At 33.6% G+C, this 23,251-nt stretch overlaps 1 protein-coding gene and 1 long non-coding RNA gene across 9 annotated transcripts in view; one reads left to right on the top strand and one right to left on the bottom strand.

Annotated features, from left to right (window-relative positions):
• The window catches only part of LOC143237819 (uncharacterized), a 94,478-nt gene that overhangs the window by 37,347 nt on the left and 33,880 nt on the right, over positions 1–23,251 (top strand). The gene's annotated exons all lie outside the window — the stretch shown is intronic.
• Positions 1–23,251, bottom strand: part of LOC143237817 (uncharacterized) — a 111,409-nt gene that overhangs the window by 86,908 nt on the left and 1,250 nt on the right. For 6 of the 8 annotated variants that reach the window (XM_076477445.1, XM_076477446.1, XM_076477443.1 and 3 more), the window contains exon 2: positions 18,195–18,227. In XM_076477445.1, coding sequence (XP_076333560.1) covers positions 18,195–18,227 — 33 coding nt within the window. Of the gene's footprint in view, positions 1–18,194; positions 18,228–19,434; positions 19,543–23,251 lie in introns of all 8 variants that reach the window. The other 2 variants (XM_076477447.1, XM_076477449.1) reach the window with 1 other exon arrangement.

The following is a 23,251-nucleotide window of genomic DNA, read 5'->3' as shown; positions in this document are numbered from 1 at the left end:
ACGTGGTTTGTGAAAATCTCTTCTTAAGGGGAACAGTTTGAGTACAAATATATATAAATGCTTAAGGATGGTGGTTCGTTATAGTTTAGTTTCTTGAAATATTTAATCGCAGATAAAAGGAGCAAAAAGTGAAACTAATTCTAACATAAGGTATTTCCAAAGTCTTCACTTCGCAAACGGATGGACATGCACGGGCATGGTTATTTGTAGAAATTAACTTGAAGTGTGGTCACCTGGACGGTCAATAGGGTAAAACTCGGCTGAATGTTGGATACCAGATAGATGAATATGTAGTGTATGCATACATTACATATACTAGTCAGTATTTAACTGGTTAGCTAAAGTAGCCAGTGTCTGAGTGGCAGAAGGACCAGAGATACGTAAGAAGAAGCGCTGGATTAGTGGACAGATCAGTGGAAAAGGAAACTACACGGTCACAAAAAAGATGTCACTTTCACAACTCTTACGTTTATAACAAAAATCAACAATGTTTTATTGACATTAAGTTGCAGATCATATTGTAAAGGTCATATGTACATTACACGGGTGTAACATGGATGTTTATAAAACAAAGGTCGAAATACAACGTGTAATAATTAAAGTAGCAGGCCAATATGAAAGTTTGTGTTTTCAAGTTATTAGTCTCCTTGGGGCAAAGCTAAACGATGGGCTATCTGCTCTCTGTCCACCAAAGAGAATCGAATACTGGATTTGAGCGTTGTAATGAGATTTTATCTTGTCTTATCATGCAATATGTTACCAATACATTCACTTCTAAATTTCTCGCAATATTGATTTCTTTAGCGTGAAAAAGATTCGCGTCAGATTAATACAGAATTAACAGAAGGGTGAAACTCCGTAGCAAGAAGCTTGTAACAAGACAGGACAAAACAGTCACCCAGTCGTCTATTTGAAAAACGAAAGTTTCCAGAAGTCTTTTAATCGCAACTAGTGATCGATTTTACCATACGTCCTCAAAACCATTTATGTTTCTTCGTGTTTACACAAATAACATATACTGAATGAACTAAAAACTGCTGACGAACGAATAAGTCTGGGTCATATAATACACTAACGCAGAGAAAGACTGGCAACTACGCGTTGTACAAATAGCGATAAATTAATTAGAAGTAGGACGAGGGCAGGAGTGGAATTCATAACAACTAACATAAAGAGCTATTTTCCCATACTAGCAGTTGTTCACTGTTAAATAACAAACGTTGTTTGTGAACAGCTGGATAATGAACAGCAGAAAGAACTTAACAGTTCAGCGAATAATTGGTCAAAACCTCTCAGTTATGCACCTCACGTGAAACTAAATCAATTTCACTGTCAAACTCAAAAGTATCACAATGAACTTGTTTTCTATATTTAACATAAGCTGACTTATATACCCACGTTGTAATGTTTCTCATTAGCGTCGTCATACTGACACTGTTTATTGTTAGTTATACATAAAGGAATATACGAATGCCCAAAAGGGTATAAATTTGACATAAATCTGCAAATACTAACAATGCTATCCCTGCTTGACGTTCTCAATTTCGAAGAGATAAGTTAGAGGGAAGGCAGCTAGTCAGTACCATCAACCACTAATAACTCTTTGGTTACACTTTACCACAGGACAATGAGATGGATCGGAGCATTACAGGGCCCCCCATGGTTGAAACGGCGAGTACGTTCGTCGACGGGGTTCGATCCCGCGACCTAACCGCCAGGAAAATGCTGTATTAAACTGCGCAAACGTTAATATGTTATTTATGTAAAAACGACAAAAAGAGACAAACTTGCTTAACATAAGCCATGTTGGGTGTAAACTTAGCGCATAACTTCGCCAGGTGGTGTTATCATTTCCTACAAGGTATGCGCACACACGTCTACGTTAATTAATTAACAGCTCTAGCGGCAAATTCAATTAATTGTAACGGTGAATCTCCGGTAAAGTACATTTATACAGGTGACGCAACAATGTAGTTTGAAATAAAAGACATTTCTATATTATAATACACACATCTATAAGTAAATAAACAGTCAAGAAGATAGACTTATTGGTTATGAACAAAGTTATAAATAGCTTACGGGAACTAACAATACATGAAAAGTTTAAACTTCTGTCAACTCTAAATACAGTCCTCCGCTAGGATAGCGGTACGTCTACGAATTTACAACGCTAAAATCAGGAGCTGGATTGCCCTCGGTGGACACAGCAGACAGCCCGAAAACACACACACACTACACAGGCTGACTAAAGACTACTATGTTGAAAAGTTTTTAAAGTTTGGTTTGTTTGTGATTCTCCGCAAAGCTGCACGAGGGCTACATGCGCTTGTCGTTCGTAATTTAGCAGTGAAAGGCACCTAGTCATCACCACCTACCGACAACTCTTGGGCTACTATTTTATCAATGAATAGTGGGACTGATATAAACATTACAACGTCCCTATGGATGTAAGAACGAACATGTTTGTAGGGAGAAAGATTATAGTTCGCAACCCTTAAATTGTGTGTCGAACACCCTAAACATTTAGCCATGCTGAGTTGTTTAATACACTGAAACAAGCAACTACATCAGTCAGCTTACTGATGACACTCATAAAAACTATGATCTATAAACTTATAGTACCTCTCGTATACTTGTCACCAAATGTTATTCAAGTTTACGTGGAGCTTGTCAACATCCTTGACTGAGATTTACAAGGATTAATATTTTGATACACAAAAGGAAGTTTGATTGATGGACTGATTTTCTGGAATTAAGCACAAAGCTACACAATGGGATATCTGTGTTCTGCACATCACGGGTATCGAAACCCGTTTTCTTGCAGTGTGAGTCCGCAGACATATCGCTGTGCTAACGGGAAGGGCACAAAAGAAAGCAAAAGGAAATAAAAACTGTGTCCCCTTATATTGGTTTTATTTGTTTGATTTTGGTGGTATCAACTAGGTCTCAATAATGAAATTATCTACTAATTAATGGAGAGACTATTGTACCTGTTTGAGGGAATGGTTGAATTAGTTGGATTGAGAACAAATATATGATTTTTTTTATTCGCTACTTTCACATATCGCAATATTTTTTTTACAAATCAAAAGCACATTTTGAGTATTATTAAAAGTGTTTATATGTAGTTATTGTTTTGTCGACGTTCAAGCACTGTAAGATGAAACTGACGATCTCACTCGTATGTATTAATACATTTTAATCTAATACTATAATACACAGTGTGTATCTGTCTGTCTGTCTCTCAGTCACGTACTGATATCATAGCAACTTATTACGTACCTTAAATATTTTGGCTTCCTGTCAATTAGAAATGAGTAGTTTACGACTGATCGAAAATTAAAGATATATTTGGACTAAAATGTACGAAAAAAATTCACCTTTTTTTTTGCAATTTTAAAATGCTTCTTTGTTCAATCGTCTAATTACACCAGAAAAAAGTTTTCCAATCTCAAATATGAAAAAAAAAGCCTTCCCTGGACGACGAAGTCGAACTTACGACACAATTTAGACGTGACACCTATTTGCCTAATCGGTCACTCAATTACGAAGTACATATAAGACCAGAAGAGCATACGTTAAACTCAAAACTAGAGATAATTACAGAACCATTTTTGACGTTTAATAACGGAAACACCAACAGAAAAAAAAGCTTTTCGTCCAAGACTTATCCAATCATTCACAATCCATCTACGCATTTCCTTCTCCTGTCATTTTGAATGGGTATTACACCAGTAATAAGTAGAACAAGTAGTCCGGCGTAGCTCTACGTCGCGATGACATCTGTTTAACGTTAAAAAAAGTAGTCCATCAAACTGCCTACTGACTGTTAGTTTAATTCATACTTACTCCGAACTGCACTTCTTCAGGGTATTCTTTCTGTTGTTATGTTTCACTAAAATAAGTCCGGTAAAAAAAAAAAAAGGTTTAAGAATTTACGTACGTTTTAATGTTGCATTGCACGTGAACATCAACGAACACATTACCCCCCCCCCCATACATTGAGATGGAAAAGGGATGTTAATCACAATTGTATGAGGTCTTTACTGAAAAGTTTGAAAACTACATAGTGTCCAGACTCTAAACTACGACGAAGGTCTTTTGGTACAAGCAAAAAATCCATCTACGCATAAAATAAAATAGTATTATACTATGGTAATCATAAATACTCTCAAGAATGGCATTAATAAACTTTTTCAAAACAAAGGTCACACTGCTGAGGAACCTAGCCTCAAGACTTATAGCTTCTTTTTTAACGATTAATTAGAGTACAAACATAAAACAACAATCACTCTTCTTTCCTGTCTCGTGGAATGTTTCTCAACCCTTTGGATACCAACAAGAAAGTGGACTTAATTTATACTTGGACCTTGAGGTTAAAAAAAAAAGGCGGGACAGGAGGGAGGATCACAAGCTACAAAAACGTCTAATCTTCACAACCGCAGGCATAGAGAGATAAATGTTACACTTAGTCTATTTGATTCACCACTGTTGCTTTAATTGTAACTCCAAGGTTACCAAGATCTAACCAAGGTCGAGAGTGTTGGTATGACAGGTAGATCTTCCGAGCAAATGCTACTTTGGAAAGAGTATCACACAAGACAACCTGCTGCAAGTAGTTCCTCTTTACCCACATGCACCCCCCAGTGGTACAGCTGTACGTCTGCGGACTCACACGGCTAGAAACCGGGTTTCGATACCCGTGATGGGCAAAGCACAAATGGCCCTTTGTATAGTTTTGTGTTTAAATCCAAAACAATCAACCAATCAACCTTACTACCTAGACTCTACAACTCAACTAACCAATGGTACAACAGAGTCGCGAATGACCAGTAGATATATATAAAGGAACGTAATTAGGGGTAGGCTGCGCAAACGACATCAAACATGAAATCTTTAGTTAACAAAGCATAAACCTGAACAGAAGAGTGAAGATTTATTTGACTTATCATTCCCTCTTTGGACCGTTTCAGTATATAGAAGACATTGCTATTAACACTTACCTAAAGAGTACCCAGTCCTCAAAATTAGTGGTTTTATTCTTGTCCCTAAATCGTTGCGTACAATACATGAAAAAGGCTAATGTAACTCAGAACAATATTTTTTCTCTTAAAATAATTCGTTTTCTTTAACTAGCCTGAATGAAGGTGACAGTGACATGTGCAAGTTAATCATTCAAGTTTGACTTGAAAGAGGGTTAATCGCAAAAGACATTCTCTCCACTCTGAAAGTGGACTTGAATATAAAATATAGTCAGAAATGCGTAAGAGATCGCAAGCTCAAACATCTAAGTGCATTCACGTTATTATGATATTTCAATACTTTAAAAAAATTATAAAAACAAAGGTTGATTGCCATATTAACATACAAGCAGAAAAACAAACAAACAAACAGCGATACAAGCTCAAAAATAAGATACAATATATGTTACAGAATAATACATATAATTAAGTACAAAATTAATGCTGCTAATAATGTCCACGGATAAGAAAGAAGTATCGCTAATCCTACACACCAGTATAGGCACGTCATAACTAACAAAGACAAGTCTAATATGCGACGTTTATCCTGTCCTATGTAAACAGAAATTTGAAATCGTATATATATATATATATATATATATAATGAAGAAACAAATCTTTCTGGATTAGCGAGACCCGACAAACATTTGCGGAAAAATTAATATTTTTATTGCAACATTACTTCTTTATAAACGGCACATTTTGTTTCAGCACAGGATTTCTAGCAAAATACAAAATAATTCTAACAGCACACATCCCGAAATCTGAAAGTCCACTTTTCTTAGGCCTAACATTAGTTAAGCCTTTATTAAGTATTACCTACGTTCGACAGAGAAATAATTTAACATTATACCTTTTGTCCGTTTTTTTTTTCCTGTAGTTCAGTTACAGCTAAACTTTAACGTACTTAATAATGTCAGTAAATAAGCTTATAATATTATTCTACCACCAAACGTTAGACTTTTCGAAAAATATGATGAACTTCTAATGAGTTGTACAAAGTGTCTACTGAAGTATATTTACATTAACCTTTTGTTTACGTCCGTTGAAATGCGCATTTAGATGTGTATATGTGTTTTCTTATAGCAAAGCCACATCTGGCTATTTGCCGAGTCCACCGAGAAGAATTGAATCCCAGATTTTAGCGTTGTAAATTGGTAGACTTATTGCTGTACCAGAGTGCATTTAGATAGCAAAACGCTCAGGTACAATTTCAGTACCGACAAAAACCGTATTATTATAATTTGTTTGTTTGTTTTGTAATTTCGCACAAAGCTACTCGAGGGCTATCTGTGCTAGCCGTCCCTAATTTAGCAGTATAAGACTAGAGGGAAGGCAGCTAGTCATCACCACCCACCGCCAACTCTTGGGCTACTCTTTTACCAACGAATAGTGGGATTAACTGTCACATTATACGCCCCCACGGCTGGGAGGGCGAGCATGTTTAACGCGACGCGGGCGCGAACCTGCGACCCTCGGATTACGAGTCGCACGCCTTACGCGCTTGGCCATGCCAGGCCCGTATTATTATAATAGACATAAATACACCAACTTCTCTTTCTAGGTTTTCAGGTGTGGTAAAATTAGTTGTTTCACAAAAAGTAGTAAAACTGTTACATATTCTAGGAGTAACTAACACACGCTGAAGAGCGTGATAATACATTAGTGGTTTTATAATGTTTATAAAAAAAATGTTTAAAAGAAAGGGATAAAAAAAAAAGCAGAACTTTGAAATGTCCAAATACGTAGTTTTATTTACCAAATTTGCGTAAGAATAAAATCAATCCATCACTTGGTAACGATACAGTGAAATCATTTTTGAAGCCAAACATTAACCGTTAGTCTGCTTCTAGCGCGAGCCTCAGAATGAGGTCAGACAGACAAATCGATCGGTCTCGCCGAGCTGGAAGCAAGCAGACAGCACACGTTTTATAAATCACACTGGTCAGTCTCCTTTCACGTGTGTTTTACTGCTTTTCGGCTATAATACACATGCCTACAATAATATATTGGATGGCAGCCAATCAACTGTCTGGCTCGAATTTCAAGCTTTGTTCCAGAACTTCACTATTTTGTAACCTCCAGACACCGAACTGAACGCCCCAATTTCCACTTCTTCTAGTACTCCATTTTTTTTTTTTTCTAAAAAATGTACCCTGCATCAAATAACTACGGCAATGTTTTTTCAAATCTTATTCCAAGAGACTTGAGACGATGTTAAAGCAATTGTAACTGTATAACAACAAAAATTATCCACAAAGATTCATTTTTCTCGCATTTCAATACATTCAAGTCATAATACAGAAATCCAGTCCAAAAGAGGAATGTAAAGAGGAGGTCAGTGTTACCAAAGTACGTTATGTTTGTTCGTTGTTAATCACAAAGCTACACAAAGGGCTATATATGCTCTGTTCACTGTGAGTATGACAAACTCAATTTTTTTTGTTATGAGCCTTCAGACTTTCCGCTGACCACGGGGATAGAAGCAAATTATTTGATAACGAACATGTTCAAGATGTTGCCACAGGAACTGCAAGTATATAAGGTAGATGACAGAAACTTGATATTGTAACATGTGCATGTGTTTGTGAAGACGGGTTTGGTTTGAATTTCGCGCAAAGCCACACGAGGGATATCTGCGCTAGTCGTCCCTAATTTACGAGTGTAACACTAGAAGGAAGGCAGCTAGTCATCATCACCTGCCGCCAACTCTTGGGCTACTCTTTTACCAACGAATAGTGGGATAGATCGTCACATTATAACGCCCCCACGGGTGAAATGGCATGTTTGGCGCGAAGGGGATTCGAACCCGCGACCCTCGGATTACGAGTCAAATGCCTTAACCACCTGGCCATGCCATCCCATTGTGAGGACAGCTCAAATGAATATACAAATGTTCCTCATCTTCAACGTGGCAGTTCTTTCGAAATTAAATCATCGACGAAGGTGTTGCCTCAGAAGATTACTGGGGGCGTTTAGCAGCTCCTCTTCGCCCCGCTCTTGATACAGGTGAGGGCTTAAATTGATGTTTGTAATTTTAGCAGACCTGAAGTACTCAAGTACACGCGTGTGTGTGTGAATAAATAGAAGAGACCTGGAATTTTTAAGCATGTTCTGGTGCTTAACAATAAATACTGTGTATATATATTATTGTTTCTATGTTATTAGGTTTAATGATGACAAATATCTAAATCGAGTATCATTTTATCAGCAAGGGTTGACCATACTTTACTGAAACTATTTGCATTATGCTAACATGGTGACATGTTTGTTCCACAAGCAAGCCACGGACTACAAATTTAGCATCTATATATCTATACATGTAATAGATTTTCGGTGGATTTCCACACTTTTCAACAGTGTAATGCTATTATGAATAACTTCTGACTGGAGGCGTGTGAAGATCTTTTCGGAAACGTAACTATTAAACAATTCAGAGCCAAAGAACACATCATTTCAAAGAAGAAAGCATTGAAAGTTTTCATGAAAGTAGAGAAACCTGCACAGCAAAACGCTTTAGGACAGCAACTAGCTCTAATATATCCCATACCACTCTGGAAGAACGCCTCCATCTATAACGTGAAGGTTACGGCTATAAAGAAAACTCTGCGATCCAAAACGCAATTACAATGAAGTTGGGCACGTGTCTCAGTACCATTAACAAGATAATGAAGAATATCACGGATCGTGAGTAAATGTTCACAAACTAATAAAGCAACCCTGCATTCACGAATAAACTGGTACTATTGCAATCCTGTAATGACAACATTGTTATCAACTTTCTCAATACAGTTCCAAACGAATTTTGTGTCTTTGATCTGGCTGAATGTGCCACCTTGGAAGCAGATATATGCAATGATTTATAGAAACTTTTGTCCAGAAGTGTGGTTTAAAATGAACTCATAACCCCTACACTCCAAGAAAGTTGTGTATTGAACAGGACTGATGATACAGAAAGAAGCAGTAATACCAAGGACAGTACAGCCTCTGGAACATTATCTTCATGAATCGCAATTAGCTCATTGTAGAAAATGTTATGAAGTTGATGGATGAAAATAACTTTGTAAATATTATACACGTGAATGTTTAACACTGCTTAGACAACATCGCATGCAGCCAGAACTGGCATTTTAACTTCCTCACGTGCACTCACAAAACTATGCAGAAAAAAGAAATCCAATTTGTATAGCAGCTGGGTATGAAATAGTTGACACTGAACAATGTTACATTTTCTAAGTAGCCGCCCACTTTATAGCCTAACCACTGATAGATTATAAAGCTGCAAATTATGGCGTTCTTTCTGGCCAATTAAGCGATGTCACACACTTGGCACTAAATGCGGAGAGCCTATATAGTTTCGTAAGTACGCTCCCAAGAGTTAAGTATGCGAAATTCAGAAAACATTTCTTTCGGCAAAAAATAAAAATAGAAAAGTCATCATACTGGCTTAAATAGGCAATATATATATATGACTGATTACAAGTGAAAATTCGTTTAATTTGATGACCACGTTTGTACAGCTAAAAACTTGGATAAAATCTATACACTCCTCAGCATGTGTGTGTATGTATATTTGCATCAGCTTTGTGTGTACTGAAATTTAAAATCCTGGAACGGTACGCGGAGTTGATATAAAATTTTCGTTTAGCAATAAAACCTGAACAGAACTGACAATAAAGATCAAAAATGTTTGTTTGTCTGTAAATTTAGCAAAAATCTGCCAACTGTTGGATTCAAAACATTTGTGCGTGTGGGTGAAGATCTGGTGAAGATGGAAAATACTGATTAAAACTATTATGCTTATGTAAACTGATTACCATTAGATCTCGGGAATTAAATAGAAACAGGTGAGTTTTATGTGCAAAAATAAATAAAATCGAGTTTCCTTATTACGAACTAATTCGATCTTCCTTTCGTGAGGCTTTGTTTGTAGCGCAAAACGTTTGGTCCACATAATGAATGTTAAAGGCTCGGAATAGCCAGGTGGTTAAGATGTTCGACTCGTAATCGCACGTTTGAATTCCTGTAACACCAAACATGCTCGCCCTTTCAGCCGTGGGGACATTCTAACGAGACGGTCCGAAGAAGGTCGAAACGTTGTTCGCTCTTCTATGTAAAATATTTTCTCAACCCAAACGAGCCGTTTTGCATATTCTAACAAGTGGGTCAATCTCACTATTCGTTGGTAAAAGAGTAACTCACGAGTTGGCGGTAGGAAGTGATGACTAGCTGCCTCTATTCTTACACTCCTAATTTAGGAACAGCTAGCGCAGATAGCTTTCACGTAGCTTTGCACGAAATTCACCATCACATTATAACGCCCCCACGTCTGAAAGGGCGAGAAAGTTTGGTGTGACCGGGATTCGAACCCGCGACCCTCGGATTACGAATCGAGTGCCTTAACTACCTGGCCATGCAGGGCCAACAAAAAGTGTGATTAGTTGTTTCTAATTAAGCACATTGCTACACAATGGGCTATTTGTGCTCTGCTCATCACGGGTATCAAAACCCGTGCCTAGAGTTGTAAATCCGCAGACATTCGGATGGGCAACAAAAAGAGGACGGATTTTTTTTCATCTAAAAATTAATTTTCTAGAATAAAAAGTTGAATTCTTCAATTAAACTGTGAACTAAACATAATGAAATCCACTACAATGATTGTTGCTACTGGTGTGCTGATAAGCACGAAACGTTCTTAACGTTTAAAACTCGTGTGTGAGGACAGATTAAGAAAGAAATAGGAATTGTATCACTTCAGTTAACACAACAATGATATGTGAAACTTCTGTTTTGTATTTTCAACCGAAATATGGCCTAATGTCATATATGGAGCTAAACAACTGGGTGAGAGGTAACCAGTTAAGGTACAGCTGTCTCTAATTTTGACCAGAAGGACAACACAGCAGAACCTACAGAGTTATTCTTGTCACTTTCATCCTGGTAAAAACAACTGATAATTCTGTGGCTCAAACTGCATACTTTCCAATCTGCAGTCAAACATATAATTCGGCAATGCAAGAACAGTCTTAATTTTTATACAAGTAACAATAAGGTATTTATTTTTGTTTTGAAACACACACACACAAACCCTTTCATTATAAATAGTTACTTGTTAGCTGATAACCACGTCCATGCATCATTAGTTAATTTTTCTTTTCCAAACCCAAGAAACCAGTGTAATAGCTAGTTGTTTTGAAAAATAAGTAATTTCAGAGACATGTAATGTAATTACTTTTTCACTAACATCAAGTCTTATTTTGGTCAATCAATGGCTGTAATATCAAAAGATATATGTAAATTCATAAATTTTTAAAGGGACAAAAAGGAGCTGATAAGCACTTCAAGGATGTCCCTTCCAGCTTCCCATTACATGTGTATTTCATCCAGTTTTTCTTGAACTCAGTTAAATTTTCTTGAAGGCAGCCCATTCCAATATCCAATCACCCTGTTTGATAAGTAATACTGTTTAAACTGTAGATGACTCCTACACTGCCAAAATTTGAATGGATCTATATCATCAATATCCTTAATTTTTAAAACAATTCAATCAAATCCCCTCTGATTCTTCTTTTCTCTGGAAACAACAAGTTTAAAGATTTTAGTATCTCCTCATATGACAATCCCTCCATCCTAGGTATCATCCCAATGGCTATTTTTGAACCTTCTCCAACAATTTGATGTCTTTCTTGAGGAAGAGAGCTCAAACCTGTACACAGTACTCTAAATGAGACTTTACAAGCGATGTATACAGTTAAACATTAATTTTCCTTACCTTGTACTTGTTGTTTCTAATAGATGCTATCTAAAATCCTATTAGTCCTATTGCTAGCTACATTGCACTGTTTAGATTACTTAAGTGATTTTTTTTTCTTTCACAACACCAATATATTTTTCTTCAACCAACATATGATATTCCAGTTAATATCAAATTTATTCAAAATCCAGGCACAAAACTAAGGTCTACACTATGTAAAAACTACACTGACAAACACAACACCAACATCATTTATAAAATACAATATGATAACTGCCACGACTTCTATATTGGAGAAACAAGTAGAAAAATGGAAACCAGATTCAAAGAACACAAAAAGTCACCCTCACATGTTTTTGAACACTGAAAATCAAATAAACACAACATAACCATAGAAAACACCCAAATACTAAATAAAGAAACAAACATAAACAAACACAAAATTAAAGAAACCTTAATTATACAACAACTCAAGCCCAAAATGAACCAATACAAAGGAACACCTTTATACCTATATTAATAAATATATCCAACATCTAAGCATGCCCTCTACATTCCTACACTCAATTACACAACCACCCTCAAACATGTGGTCAGATATTGGTCAGTAACCCTGTCTTTGTGAACCTCTACATAGTGCTTTCTCTATCCATACCAGCCATTTTTACATATATAATTTGAATGGATGAGTTTGTTAAGAAAGAAATGGGAAGTTTTAAAAGTGATCCAACTTCTGAAATCAATAACATTTACCCAAAAATTTTGAGAACTGGAGCCATGGGCCACTTGGTACTATTTTTTTTCTCTAAGTCCTTAAATGATGGGTACATGCCTGAAGACCAGACACAGGATAACATTCATCCTTTTTTTAAGGAGTAACAAAATGCTTTAGCAACTATAGCACTATTAGTTTTACAAAAATGATGGAAAAAGTTTTTGAAAGTCTGATAAAAGATGTCTTACAAAGTCATTTAACAAATTTTAAAATTTTGTTGGATAGTCAGCATGATATCAATAGGGGAAAATCTTGCCTTACTAATTGTTTGACATCCTTTAAAGAGGTTACAGCTGATACAGATAAGTGGATGGATTAAGATTTAGTGTATATGGAATTTACAAAATCATGTGGAGGTGACACATAAGTCTTACTGAAAATGTTATTGCTGTCTGTAGGTGGGAATAGGTTGGCTTATTGGACAAAAAACTGGATGGAAGAAATCAAGAATTGTTATAAATGTAATGGGGTACCTCAGGTTTGATTTGTTTTGAATTTCGTGCAAAGCTACACAAGGGCTATCTGCACTAGCTGTCCCTAATTTAGCAACGTAAGACTAGAGGGAAAGCAGCTAGTCATCGCCACCCACAGCCAACTCTTGGGTTACTCTTTTACCAATAAGTAGTGAGACTGACTGTCACATAATGCCACCACGACTGAAAGGTCAAGCATGTTTGGTGTGAATCTGAACCTGCATTAGAAGCCAAGTGCCTCAACCACCTGGCTATGGATCAACAGGTCCTTCGTTGTTCTAAAATTATATTTACATGTATATTTATGTCAAATAAGAAAAACATAATTATATTAGATCAGAAATTTTTTAAGTAACTGTAGTGGTAGAAGTGTGATTGTTGAGGCTAAGGCCACCTAAAAACATGCCTCAGCCTCCCTCGTAGCCTTAACACCCTAAATACTACAGCATGTGTGATCACAAGCCATATATTGAAGCCACATTAATTTCTGGTCCAGTTCATTATGTAACTAAGAATTATATGTAAACCTCTTAACCTTTAAGGATTTCAAAAGAATGTGAAAATGTCAAGTCAATAAACAAACCCTTAAAAAGAGGGAAACAAATAAGGGAGAGTATCCCTTTATTAATTTTCAAAATTTGTAGAATAAGTTCTGAAACACTGAGTTCATATTTGGAACATTTCAGTCTAATGCAATTAAATGGTTTTTGCTGATTTTGTACCATTTTCAGACCATATTTATATTGACCAAATTGAAAGACACTTACTAATAATTTATTTTGATGGGATCCAATACGTAAAATATACATAACTTTCAGTAAGCTACTACAGGACTCTTTTATGATCATTTACATGGAAATAGAACTGAAGAATAATCTATAATCAATATTATGCTTGCTTACTTCATATTTTCTTGAGTTTGGTTAATTCTCACTCACTGCTATTCACAACTGAATTACATTTCTAATAGTTCTAATTTCTAAGGGCTTTTGCAGAATAATCCACAGGTAATTAAATGAGCAAATCAAATGTTGATTACTGATGACATGATCATTTATGTATGTGCAAAAAAATTCAAAAAATAAATATTGTGATTTCTTTAAGCATAGTAATAAAACACAGACACATCATACACTTAAAGTGGCCCACACTGTTCTTTACCTTGTGCAAACATATCACAATTCATCTCTTAAAATCTTTAGTTCTAAAAGTTCCTTGGCTAATGGATTTTTTTGTATGATAAATAATTTCCTAAGTTTTTTTAACTTATTTTACCATGGAGTAAAGTAGAAAATAACAAACTAACTTTGCATTTCTACTGTTATCTTATGTCATTCTGAATGGTGGGTAAATGGTAGTTGTAGTGAGACAACTTACTATATCATCACAAAACTGAAACCATGATATTAAGACCTTCAGATGTATAAGTTTGTGAAAACTGTAAAATGCACATGCCACATACTCAATGTTCACACACTAAAAGGTCTGTTCTATGTAGTTTCTGTATGTAAGAGATGATCTGATACACTCATTTATATGGCTTCTAAAATGTACTACTCTGGAATAACGCCTAGACAACATAAATGAATTAGCAATAAGACACTTTATGCAATGTTAAACTCTCATGGTTGTCAGAGATTTATTTTCCATCTTCAGTTATCTTACGGTGAGATGATGGCTTAAAACGTAACTCTTCCAGTCACTTTTGTCTCAAAGGAGGAAAATGATTCTATAGTGTTTTAATATGTTTTTGTAAAGAATACTTGTACTACTAAAATAATTTATAACTGAGGCAATTTTCATGTTTCAAACAAGAGGGAATCCTCAATAGTTATGGTGCTGGAAATTCTTTTAGGCAGAATTAGAATAAATTAATGTCTGAGACCTTTTTTCCCTTTTTATTAGCTATATTTTTGTACACCAACAGTACCAAACATAGGGCTCATGTATATAAAATTTCATCTTACTACTCATCAGGATTTCTACCTTGTAATCACTAGGCCTAACCTGGGTAAATCTAATAAAAGGTGCTAATGTAAGAATGCAGAATATTTTAATACAGTATAAACTGATCACATCTAACAAAATGTATTCAGGTAAACACATTCTCTGCTTCCAAAAGATCCACGTTAAGCATGCTTAATTAAGAACATTAATGTAAGTGCACATGGTGCTTAAGTAAATGTGCTGATGCAATTATACCATGTAATTTATATAGAGTATGTATGACAACTACCATTCCTGTAATTTCAACTTAACAGTAATAGAATGTAAAGCACACGTTTCCTGTATAAATTACTTCACACTAATTTCTGCTCAACTATTTTTAAATAATCTATTTCTCAGAAAGAAAGTTATAGAAACTCTGCTAAAAAACAAACAGTTGTCTCAAAATCTTTTTTTTATCATTTACAAAAACAAATTAACCACATATAGATACACAAATATATGTAATTCTGTTCATTAAGGTTTTTCAAATCTGAAATTTGCAGTGACACAAAAAATTGCAAAGCATGTCAACACAAGCAGAGTTCACTTAAAGCAGCTGGTCAGCCTTTTACTTTACATATACATTCCCAAAGCTTTTCATAACTCTAAAGTACATATATAATTAAACCATCACACAGACAATGTGCTAAACATATCAAATAAGCAAAACTGTCCAATCTAATTACTGCAGTAACATACATACAAACATAAATATGGTTGCACGTAACCATTCCTTTAAAAATAAATAAAAATTTCATATAAACTGAACATGTAGCTGGTTTTCTTACTCTTTAAAATAAGTATAAAAGTGCATTAGCACAAAAGAAAAATCAAAGCAAGTGTGCTTTTCTCAAATTCATGAATACTTTCTGGCATCATCTCTTCCTTATACACTTTAATGTCATTAACTACAGAAACCGAGAAATGGTATGTTCCAAGAAAAAACAGCAACAAAACTGGAATATGACAAAAAGTCAAAACTTAATGTATAACTACTTTATAAATAATACTTGAGATTATCTAGCTTCTACGGATAATTAATTCGGGTTAATATTCAGTCATAGTAAGTATATATTTCCTGGTTTGTATAAAGCACTTAATTTTTTCATCATCTTTTAACTCCTTAAACCCAAACAGGTGCTTCCAGCATGTGGCCAAGCCTCCTGATTTAACCAAAGAGGCGGTGTCAGCATCTGATGCTATTTATGTCTCTTTGGCTGAAAACTAAATCAAACCTTATTATTATTATTATAATAAAAATTAAAAATTATGAAAACTGAAGTTTAACAAAGTATGGTAATAATTATTAGGAAACTGTGAAGGTAATTCAGCAAATATTTACAGGTTTAAGAGAGATGACTATGATGTTAAAAGCCATTCTTTCTCAGTGTTGAAATATCTTTTAATATACAGATTTTCATAATCTTGTGAATTTTATTTTTGTATTTTAAGTTGAATTCTGAGGCTCATCATTTCTCAGCAATGTTCACATTTGTTTAATTGCCATATTAAAACTGACCTTAAAGGTCCTAATTTTTGCTAGTGATCATTACATTTTCTCATACTTAAACAAGTAAAGCTCATGTTTAAAATCTGTTTGCTTTTGGTTTATTTGTTTGTTTGGTATTAAGCACAAAGTTCCCCAATGAGTTATCTATATATGCTCTTTTCTCTGCAGGTACTGAAACCCAATTTTTAGCATTTTAAACTCTCAGAATTACTATCAAGCCACATAATTCCATCTACTTTTATATTTTACTTTTTTCTATAGTTAAGAAGAATGAGAATAATTAAATCACTTTGTTTCCCAGTACGAAACAGGATATTTCAAGCATCAGCAAACTCCTGCTTTACTTAAGACATTCAACAATATATTATACTGAAAAAAACATACAGATCTCATGTATCAAACAAAAACATCATTCATTCTTTGGTTTCTTACTAAAACTACTTTGATGATCTATCTATAGAGATGTTCTATTTAACATCTTACATCTGGATATTTTCTAGCTGTACATATGAATGCGTCACAGCTACAGTATCTAATATACAAACACTAAAAGAGATACTTAATCTTACAGAAGACACATAGAGCTGATTCAATACAACATTCACAATAATTAAAAATATTAACACAGGATTATGTTTTGTAAAAACAATTACTGATGGAAAAATAAAATTTTCCAACAACATTTGGTTCCTTTACCATGGTTGAGATGTATATTTTGCAGTGCATTAGGAGATGCATGTCCGAGCCACTTTGAAATTGTTAATATGAAATGTTACAACATACAATACATACATCACTATTTTAATACAAAAATAATAATTTTCAACAATATTTAACATGAAATGCTACTATGTTTAGATATACATATTATTAATGACACACAAAAACTAAAATTAGTCAACAATATTTGATACACAATGTTAATACATACAGGTATGTGTATCATTATTATCACACAAACACTAGTATCAATCAACAGTATTTAACATGAAATGCTGCTATCTAGAGATACATCATTGTTCTAACAGCAACAGTAAAATTTTTCAACAATACTTAATATAAAATGCTGCTTTGTACAGATAAATATATTATTAATGTTTAAACTGAAATTATTGAGAGTTCATTATCTAAATAATCAAATGTAAACAAATGATACACTTGTGTTTATTACAATGAAAAATTTAACAGGCATAGTTATTGACAAATATAGTTCAATGTAATCTTACTCCAAATAGGTTAGGTCAACAAATTTGCATACAGTGTGATTGTAGATTTTTGCAACTAATATCTAAAAGAATTTTTAATTTAAAAATAGACAAGTTTTGTTTTACAAAACCATATTTATTGATACATCTAACTATACACAGTGTTATAACAAGTTTACAAGCAACATGCTTAATGAAGTGATTTGTCTGTCTTCTTCACATCTGAGGAATGTTCTTTTGAACTAACATAATGTGTTTCCATACTCAAGTATACTCTACATTAAAAACAAGACTTCTTACTTTTACCTAAACAACTGTAACTGAAATTATTACATACCAAAAAGAACAGAGCAACAAATTAAAATTAGTATTGCCATGACAATTAATTTATTAAATATTAGTAAAAAGTCTATACTGACATTTAATAAAGGAAAAAAAAAAACTGACACCAAAAAATGTTTACTTACCACTTGCAAACACTGTTTCATACACGAGTATAGCTGAAAAAAAAAAAAGACTTAAATCATATAAAAACATACATGTATTGTTTTATATTTATAAATATATTGAAACAGCCAGTAACAATAAATTTAATATTCATGAAACAGCATTTTATTACCTGTTACACTACATGTGTTGGGTAACTTAGGTCTAGAATATTAATTAAAAAGGGACATTCAATATGTGCAATGTTCATTACGCTCAGCAATATGGTTAACAAATATTCTATAGCATACTGTCAATTACAGCAGACACTATTTTATACATAACAGAAACTTTATTGTAATTTTTGTATGTCTACTTACATACGTAACCAACATGTTTGACAACACAGAAAGTACAAAATTAAAACAATAACAAAATAGGAATACTTTCCCATGGATAAATAAAAACTTTAGTCAGTATTTTTCTAAATGAAAACACTGTATTACTCATTTACCATTCAAATTACATTTACATACAAGTTACTGATGGCTTTTTGAACATAATATTAAAATAAATACATGAAAACAATCATGAACCCTCTGAGATGACAAGAAACCTGCTTGAAGTAACAATGTATCTCAGGATGGCTGGTGTGGATATTAAAACTTTTATTAAAGTAGAGAATGTTTTGACCTTCTTAGGTCATCTTCAGGTTAATAAAGAACCTTTGTCGTTCTCTACTTTATTTTAATAAAAGTTTTAATATCCATACCAGTAGTCTTGAGATACAATCATGAACCCTTGTAAATCAACCTTAAAAAGTGAGAAAATATTCAGTCCTATGACCAAAGTATCATTTGTAAACTAACTAAACTTTGAAAACAATTTTAAGAGATACATTTTTTAAATTTTTGTAAAACCTCTCATAATTCACAAATGGGGTTGTATTTTCTGGTGTCAGAGAGATATGTCCTTTAGCTGTAACTTCAGCATTACAAATTGCAATATGTTCAAACCAAAGAATTCTTCAATCAACTATGTACAGTTTCAGGTTTGTTTAATGGATCATTTTCAGAAATTTTCATAGAACTCTTACAATGATTCATGAATTTCTTCTGTTCAGGTGATAGTTTTTTTTTTTTGTGTAGATCCAGAGTACTACTATTATTAAACTACAGTAAAATTAATTAATGAATAACCTGTAAACCTTTTAACCATTCTTGATTTATAACCATTGGCTTCTTTAACAATTGTTAAATATAGGATACAAATAGTGCTTACCTTATTATGCAGGGTTTTCACACAACTTACAACAATAGCAGGCAAATGATTATTAGATGACCCAGAACACTGCATGAACATCCAATACTGATTAACACATAAGAGGATCTGTACAAATCAAGTAGTAGTAGTAGTCCATAAGTAAAACAATCTTCAGAGGGCTCAAAAAAATTCACTCAAGAAGCTTAACATATCATGAGTTATGATGGAAAAAAAAACTAACATATAAATGTGTGAGACTGTCCTGACGTAAAAACAAAACAACAGGTCACAACTCAGAACAACCAAAATGTTCAATTATGTGATGATCTTGATGGAAAGCAAATCACCTCAAAACTGCAGAATCATATCATTGATGTTAATTTCTTTAAGAGAATCTTAACAGGGCAGATTCTAAGATTTGGAACTCTGGGAGTATAACAAGCTCAGAATTTGGAGTCAAATGGTCAAGTTCTTAAAACAAGTGCCTCTGACAACTGACCTAAGAAATAAAATATGAAATATTGAAATGAATATTATAATTTATTCCAGAAAAACAAACCTACTGAATAACTCATAATTGCTCCCCAGTAGCACAGTGGTTATGTCTATGGACTTACACTGCTAGAAACCAGGTTTTGATACCTGTGGTGGGCAGAGCACAGATAGCCCACTGCGTAGCTTTGTGCTTAACTTCACACAAACAAAAACTCATAATTCCAGGAAATTACTTCACATAATTATGATTCCAAAAAAATAAAAACATATTTTCAAAACAAAACTTGAAAATTCCTCATAAACATGAAGGAAAAGTTGAACAGTGCTGTTATTTTTTGTACAGGCATTTCAATACATCTGACATTGGCCCATAAAAATATATGCAGAAAGATTTAGTTTGTTTGAAATCTTGTGCTAAGCTACACAAGGACTATTGGTGCTAGCCATTTTTTAATTTAGCAATGAAAAACTAGAGGGAAGATAGTTAGTCATTAACACCCAGCTCCTACTTTTGAGTTACTCTTTTACTAAAGAATAATGGGATTCACCGTCACACCATGGCTGAAAGACTGAGCATGTATGGTGGGATAGGAATTCAAACCCATGACCAACAGGTTGCAACTCAAGCACCCCAACTATTAAGTCATGCATACAGAAGGAACGCACAGTTCATCCCATAGGAACATTTTTAAAAAAAAATCTTCACCAGACACAGAACCACATTATTGTGAGAAAAACAGACAATAAGTTCAAGCTTTAATAAAAGAATAAACCTCTGGTATAGCAACAAATATACAATAGTTAAAAGTAAACAAAGTAATAATGATACACACTAAAGTATGGAATTTATGATTAACCTAAAGAAATAGAATTCAGATAAGACAGAAATGGGACTTAAGACTTCTAGAATTCAATGAATGAAACACAGATCTTGAAAAAACATATTTCTACAAGGTTAGAACAAGATACTGATTTAATCTTAACAAATCTATCATAAGGCACAAGCCATCCATTCACTTGCATATGAGAAAATGATAAGAATTCATCTTTAATAATCAGTCCAAACTACTTTAGAAACATTCTTGACTAGAATATCAACAATATTTTGGTCTAGAAGCTGTTTGTGGACAATATTGTGAAACAGAATGGATAAGTTACTAACAAAGGAGCACAAGTACTTGAAGAACCTAATGGCTCTTTATTGTACAAATAACCGAAGATACTCAAATGAATGTCCCAAAACAGAGTAACAGGCACAAAATACTTGGTTAAAAACCACATGTCAAGTGAAGTCCACCAAAAATCCTGGTTCTGTAAAGACTTGTTTTGAATATCAAGCCAAATTAGAAAGTTGACAAAATAAAACACTAAAAACAAAAGCCATATAGTACTATTGAAGCTATACCCATAGATACTGTAACCAAGTTAAGTATTCCAATTGAAATTTAAAGCAAGAACCAAAGCAAAGGATCATTGTAAACTAATCTACCAATTATGAGGAACACCCTTGTTAGTTGCATTTCCAAATGCTTTGGGATGAAAAAAGGCTAGGTAAGCAGTAAAACATGTTAAATATATCTTTGCAAATATCATAAATGCACACACCCCCACTCCACTCTGTACAAAAAGGGTTGATTTTAATGAGATCAAAAACTGGAAGAATTATCTAACTGAGTTAGACAAAAGAACACCCCCAGGAGTTCCAACCAAGATCAAGATAACACATGGGAAGAGAGAGATTAGCAAAAAAAACCCTCCACACTGACATACAAAATTAAAAAGGAAGAAAACTAAAACACAGTAGTAATTACAAAAAATACTTCGTACTTTCAGTGGATAAAGAATTTAATTATTTGAAGTAGGATACAAACATCTTGTTTTCTTGTATAACTTTGATAGATAGCATCTTGACCATACATTTCACTGTAAAGAAATCTGAACTTGTATAGGTTACCCCTCTTCACTGAAACATGTCTGTCATGTAAGCAAGTAACTTTCATGGGCCAATCCAGAATTCTGCAACTTGTAATTTTGACTTCTTTCTTTTTTACCAATTATCAAGCATTTCCAGAAACATTCTTAATGATTTCATGTCTTATAGTTGTTGGTTTTTTTATTTTTGTAATGGGACTTTTTAATAGTTTAAAAATTAGCAGTCATATAAGACACCAATTTTATTTATTAAACTGGTCTCAGAGTTCCCACAAGAGTATTTAACAGGCATACCAACACATGACAAAGAGCTACCAAATCTCTAATAATTTTGAACACTTGAATCAATTCACTACAATTTATTTCATACAACTTCAAATAAAATGAGTAAAAGAAAAACATTATGCCTCTTTTCAAAGCTCAAGTTACTTTAACTAGATATTATTTTAATAGCCTATCTCTGCACTCCTTTCAATATTGTTATCTTTCTTGGAACCACCAGATCATTCCAAAAGCCTCTCCAGTATTATAAATGATTACAGTACCCTTCTTGATTTTGAATTTAAAATTCCTGGAAACAACATCAAGAATTCTCTTTTCCTCACAACTGATCTCAGCTGAAAGACTTATATAATGATGCACTAATATTTATGTTGAACTTGTCATGGATTTTAATTATAACTTGACAGAGAAATAAAGTAAACATTCTAATGTTTTGCTATACATACATATCCTGTCTAAATCATTTATCAAACCAAACAGATAATAAAAAAATAAAATAAAATAAACTGCTTAAACATTTTTCAGCATACCCTGAGTTGTAATCCTAACAGAAAAAGAAATAACATTGCTGAAACAATAAATATTACCTTTGACATAGCAGCAGAATGAATGAAATATATACTATCACTAGCATTTTTCTTTTTAAAATATCAACTCTGGTCAAAGATTTATTAAATACTATTCATATAAGAAATGTCTTTATAAATAAACTAAATAGCATTTATAATATCTGAAGGAAAGTTAAGACAGATTTTTTTTTGGTGCAACTGTAATTACTTATTGTCATATAATAAAAATTCAAATTATTTTGATGGTCTTTTTTTCTTCCAAATGAATATAAATAATTATATATACCTGAGAAGAAATAATAGTGTCTCAAAGTTCATTCCTGAATGGATAATAAACTCCTTTTTGAAGAATCATCATTCTTATCAATATAATTTGTTTGTATCTTGGATAAATGTAGTCCATAAAGTGGTGTAAGAGATCACAATTAAAAAAACAAAACAGTGAATCTCCCTTGTACATGAGATATCATTTTCAGCTGGATTAAAAGTTTTAATCCAGTTATAGCTTTTTAACTCTGGTGTTATTCACTTTAGGTAGTTGGATGAAATCTCTTTAT

This window comes from Tachypleus tridentatus, chromosome 13 (genome assembly GCF_004210375.1).
Source record: "Tachypleus tridentatus isolate NWPU-2018 chromosome 13, ASM421037v1, whole genome shotgun sequence".
Taxonomy (NCBI): Eukaryota; Metazoa; Arthropoda; class Merostomata; order Xiphosura; family Limulidae; genus Tachypleus; species Tachypleus tridentatus.
The sequence above is the reverse complement of the archived record's forward strand: the minus strand, read 5'-3'. Positions and strand labels throughout refer to the sequence as shown.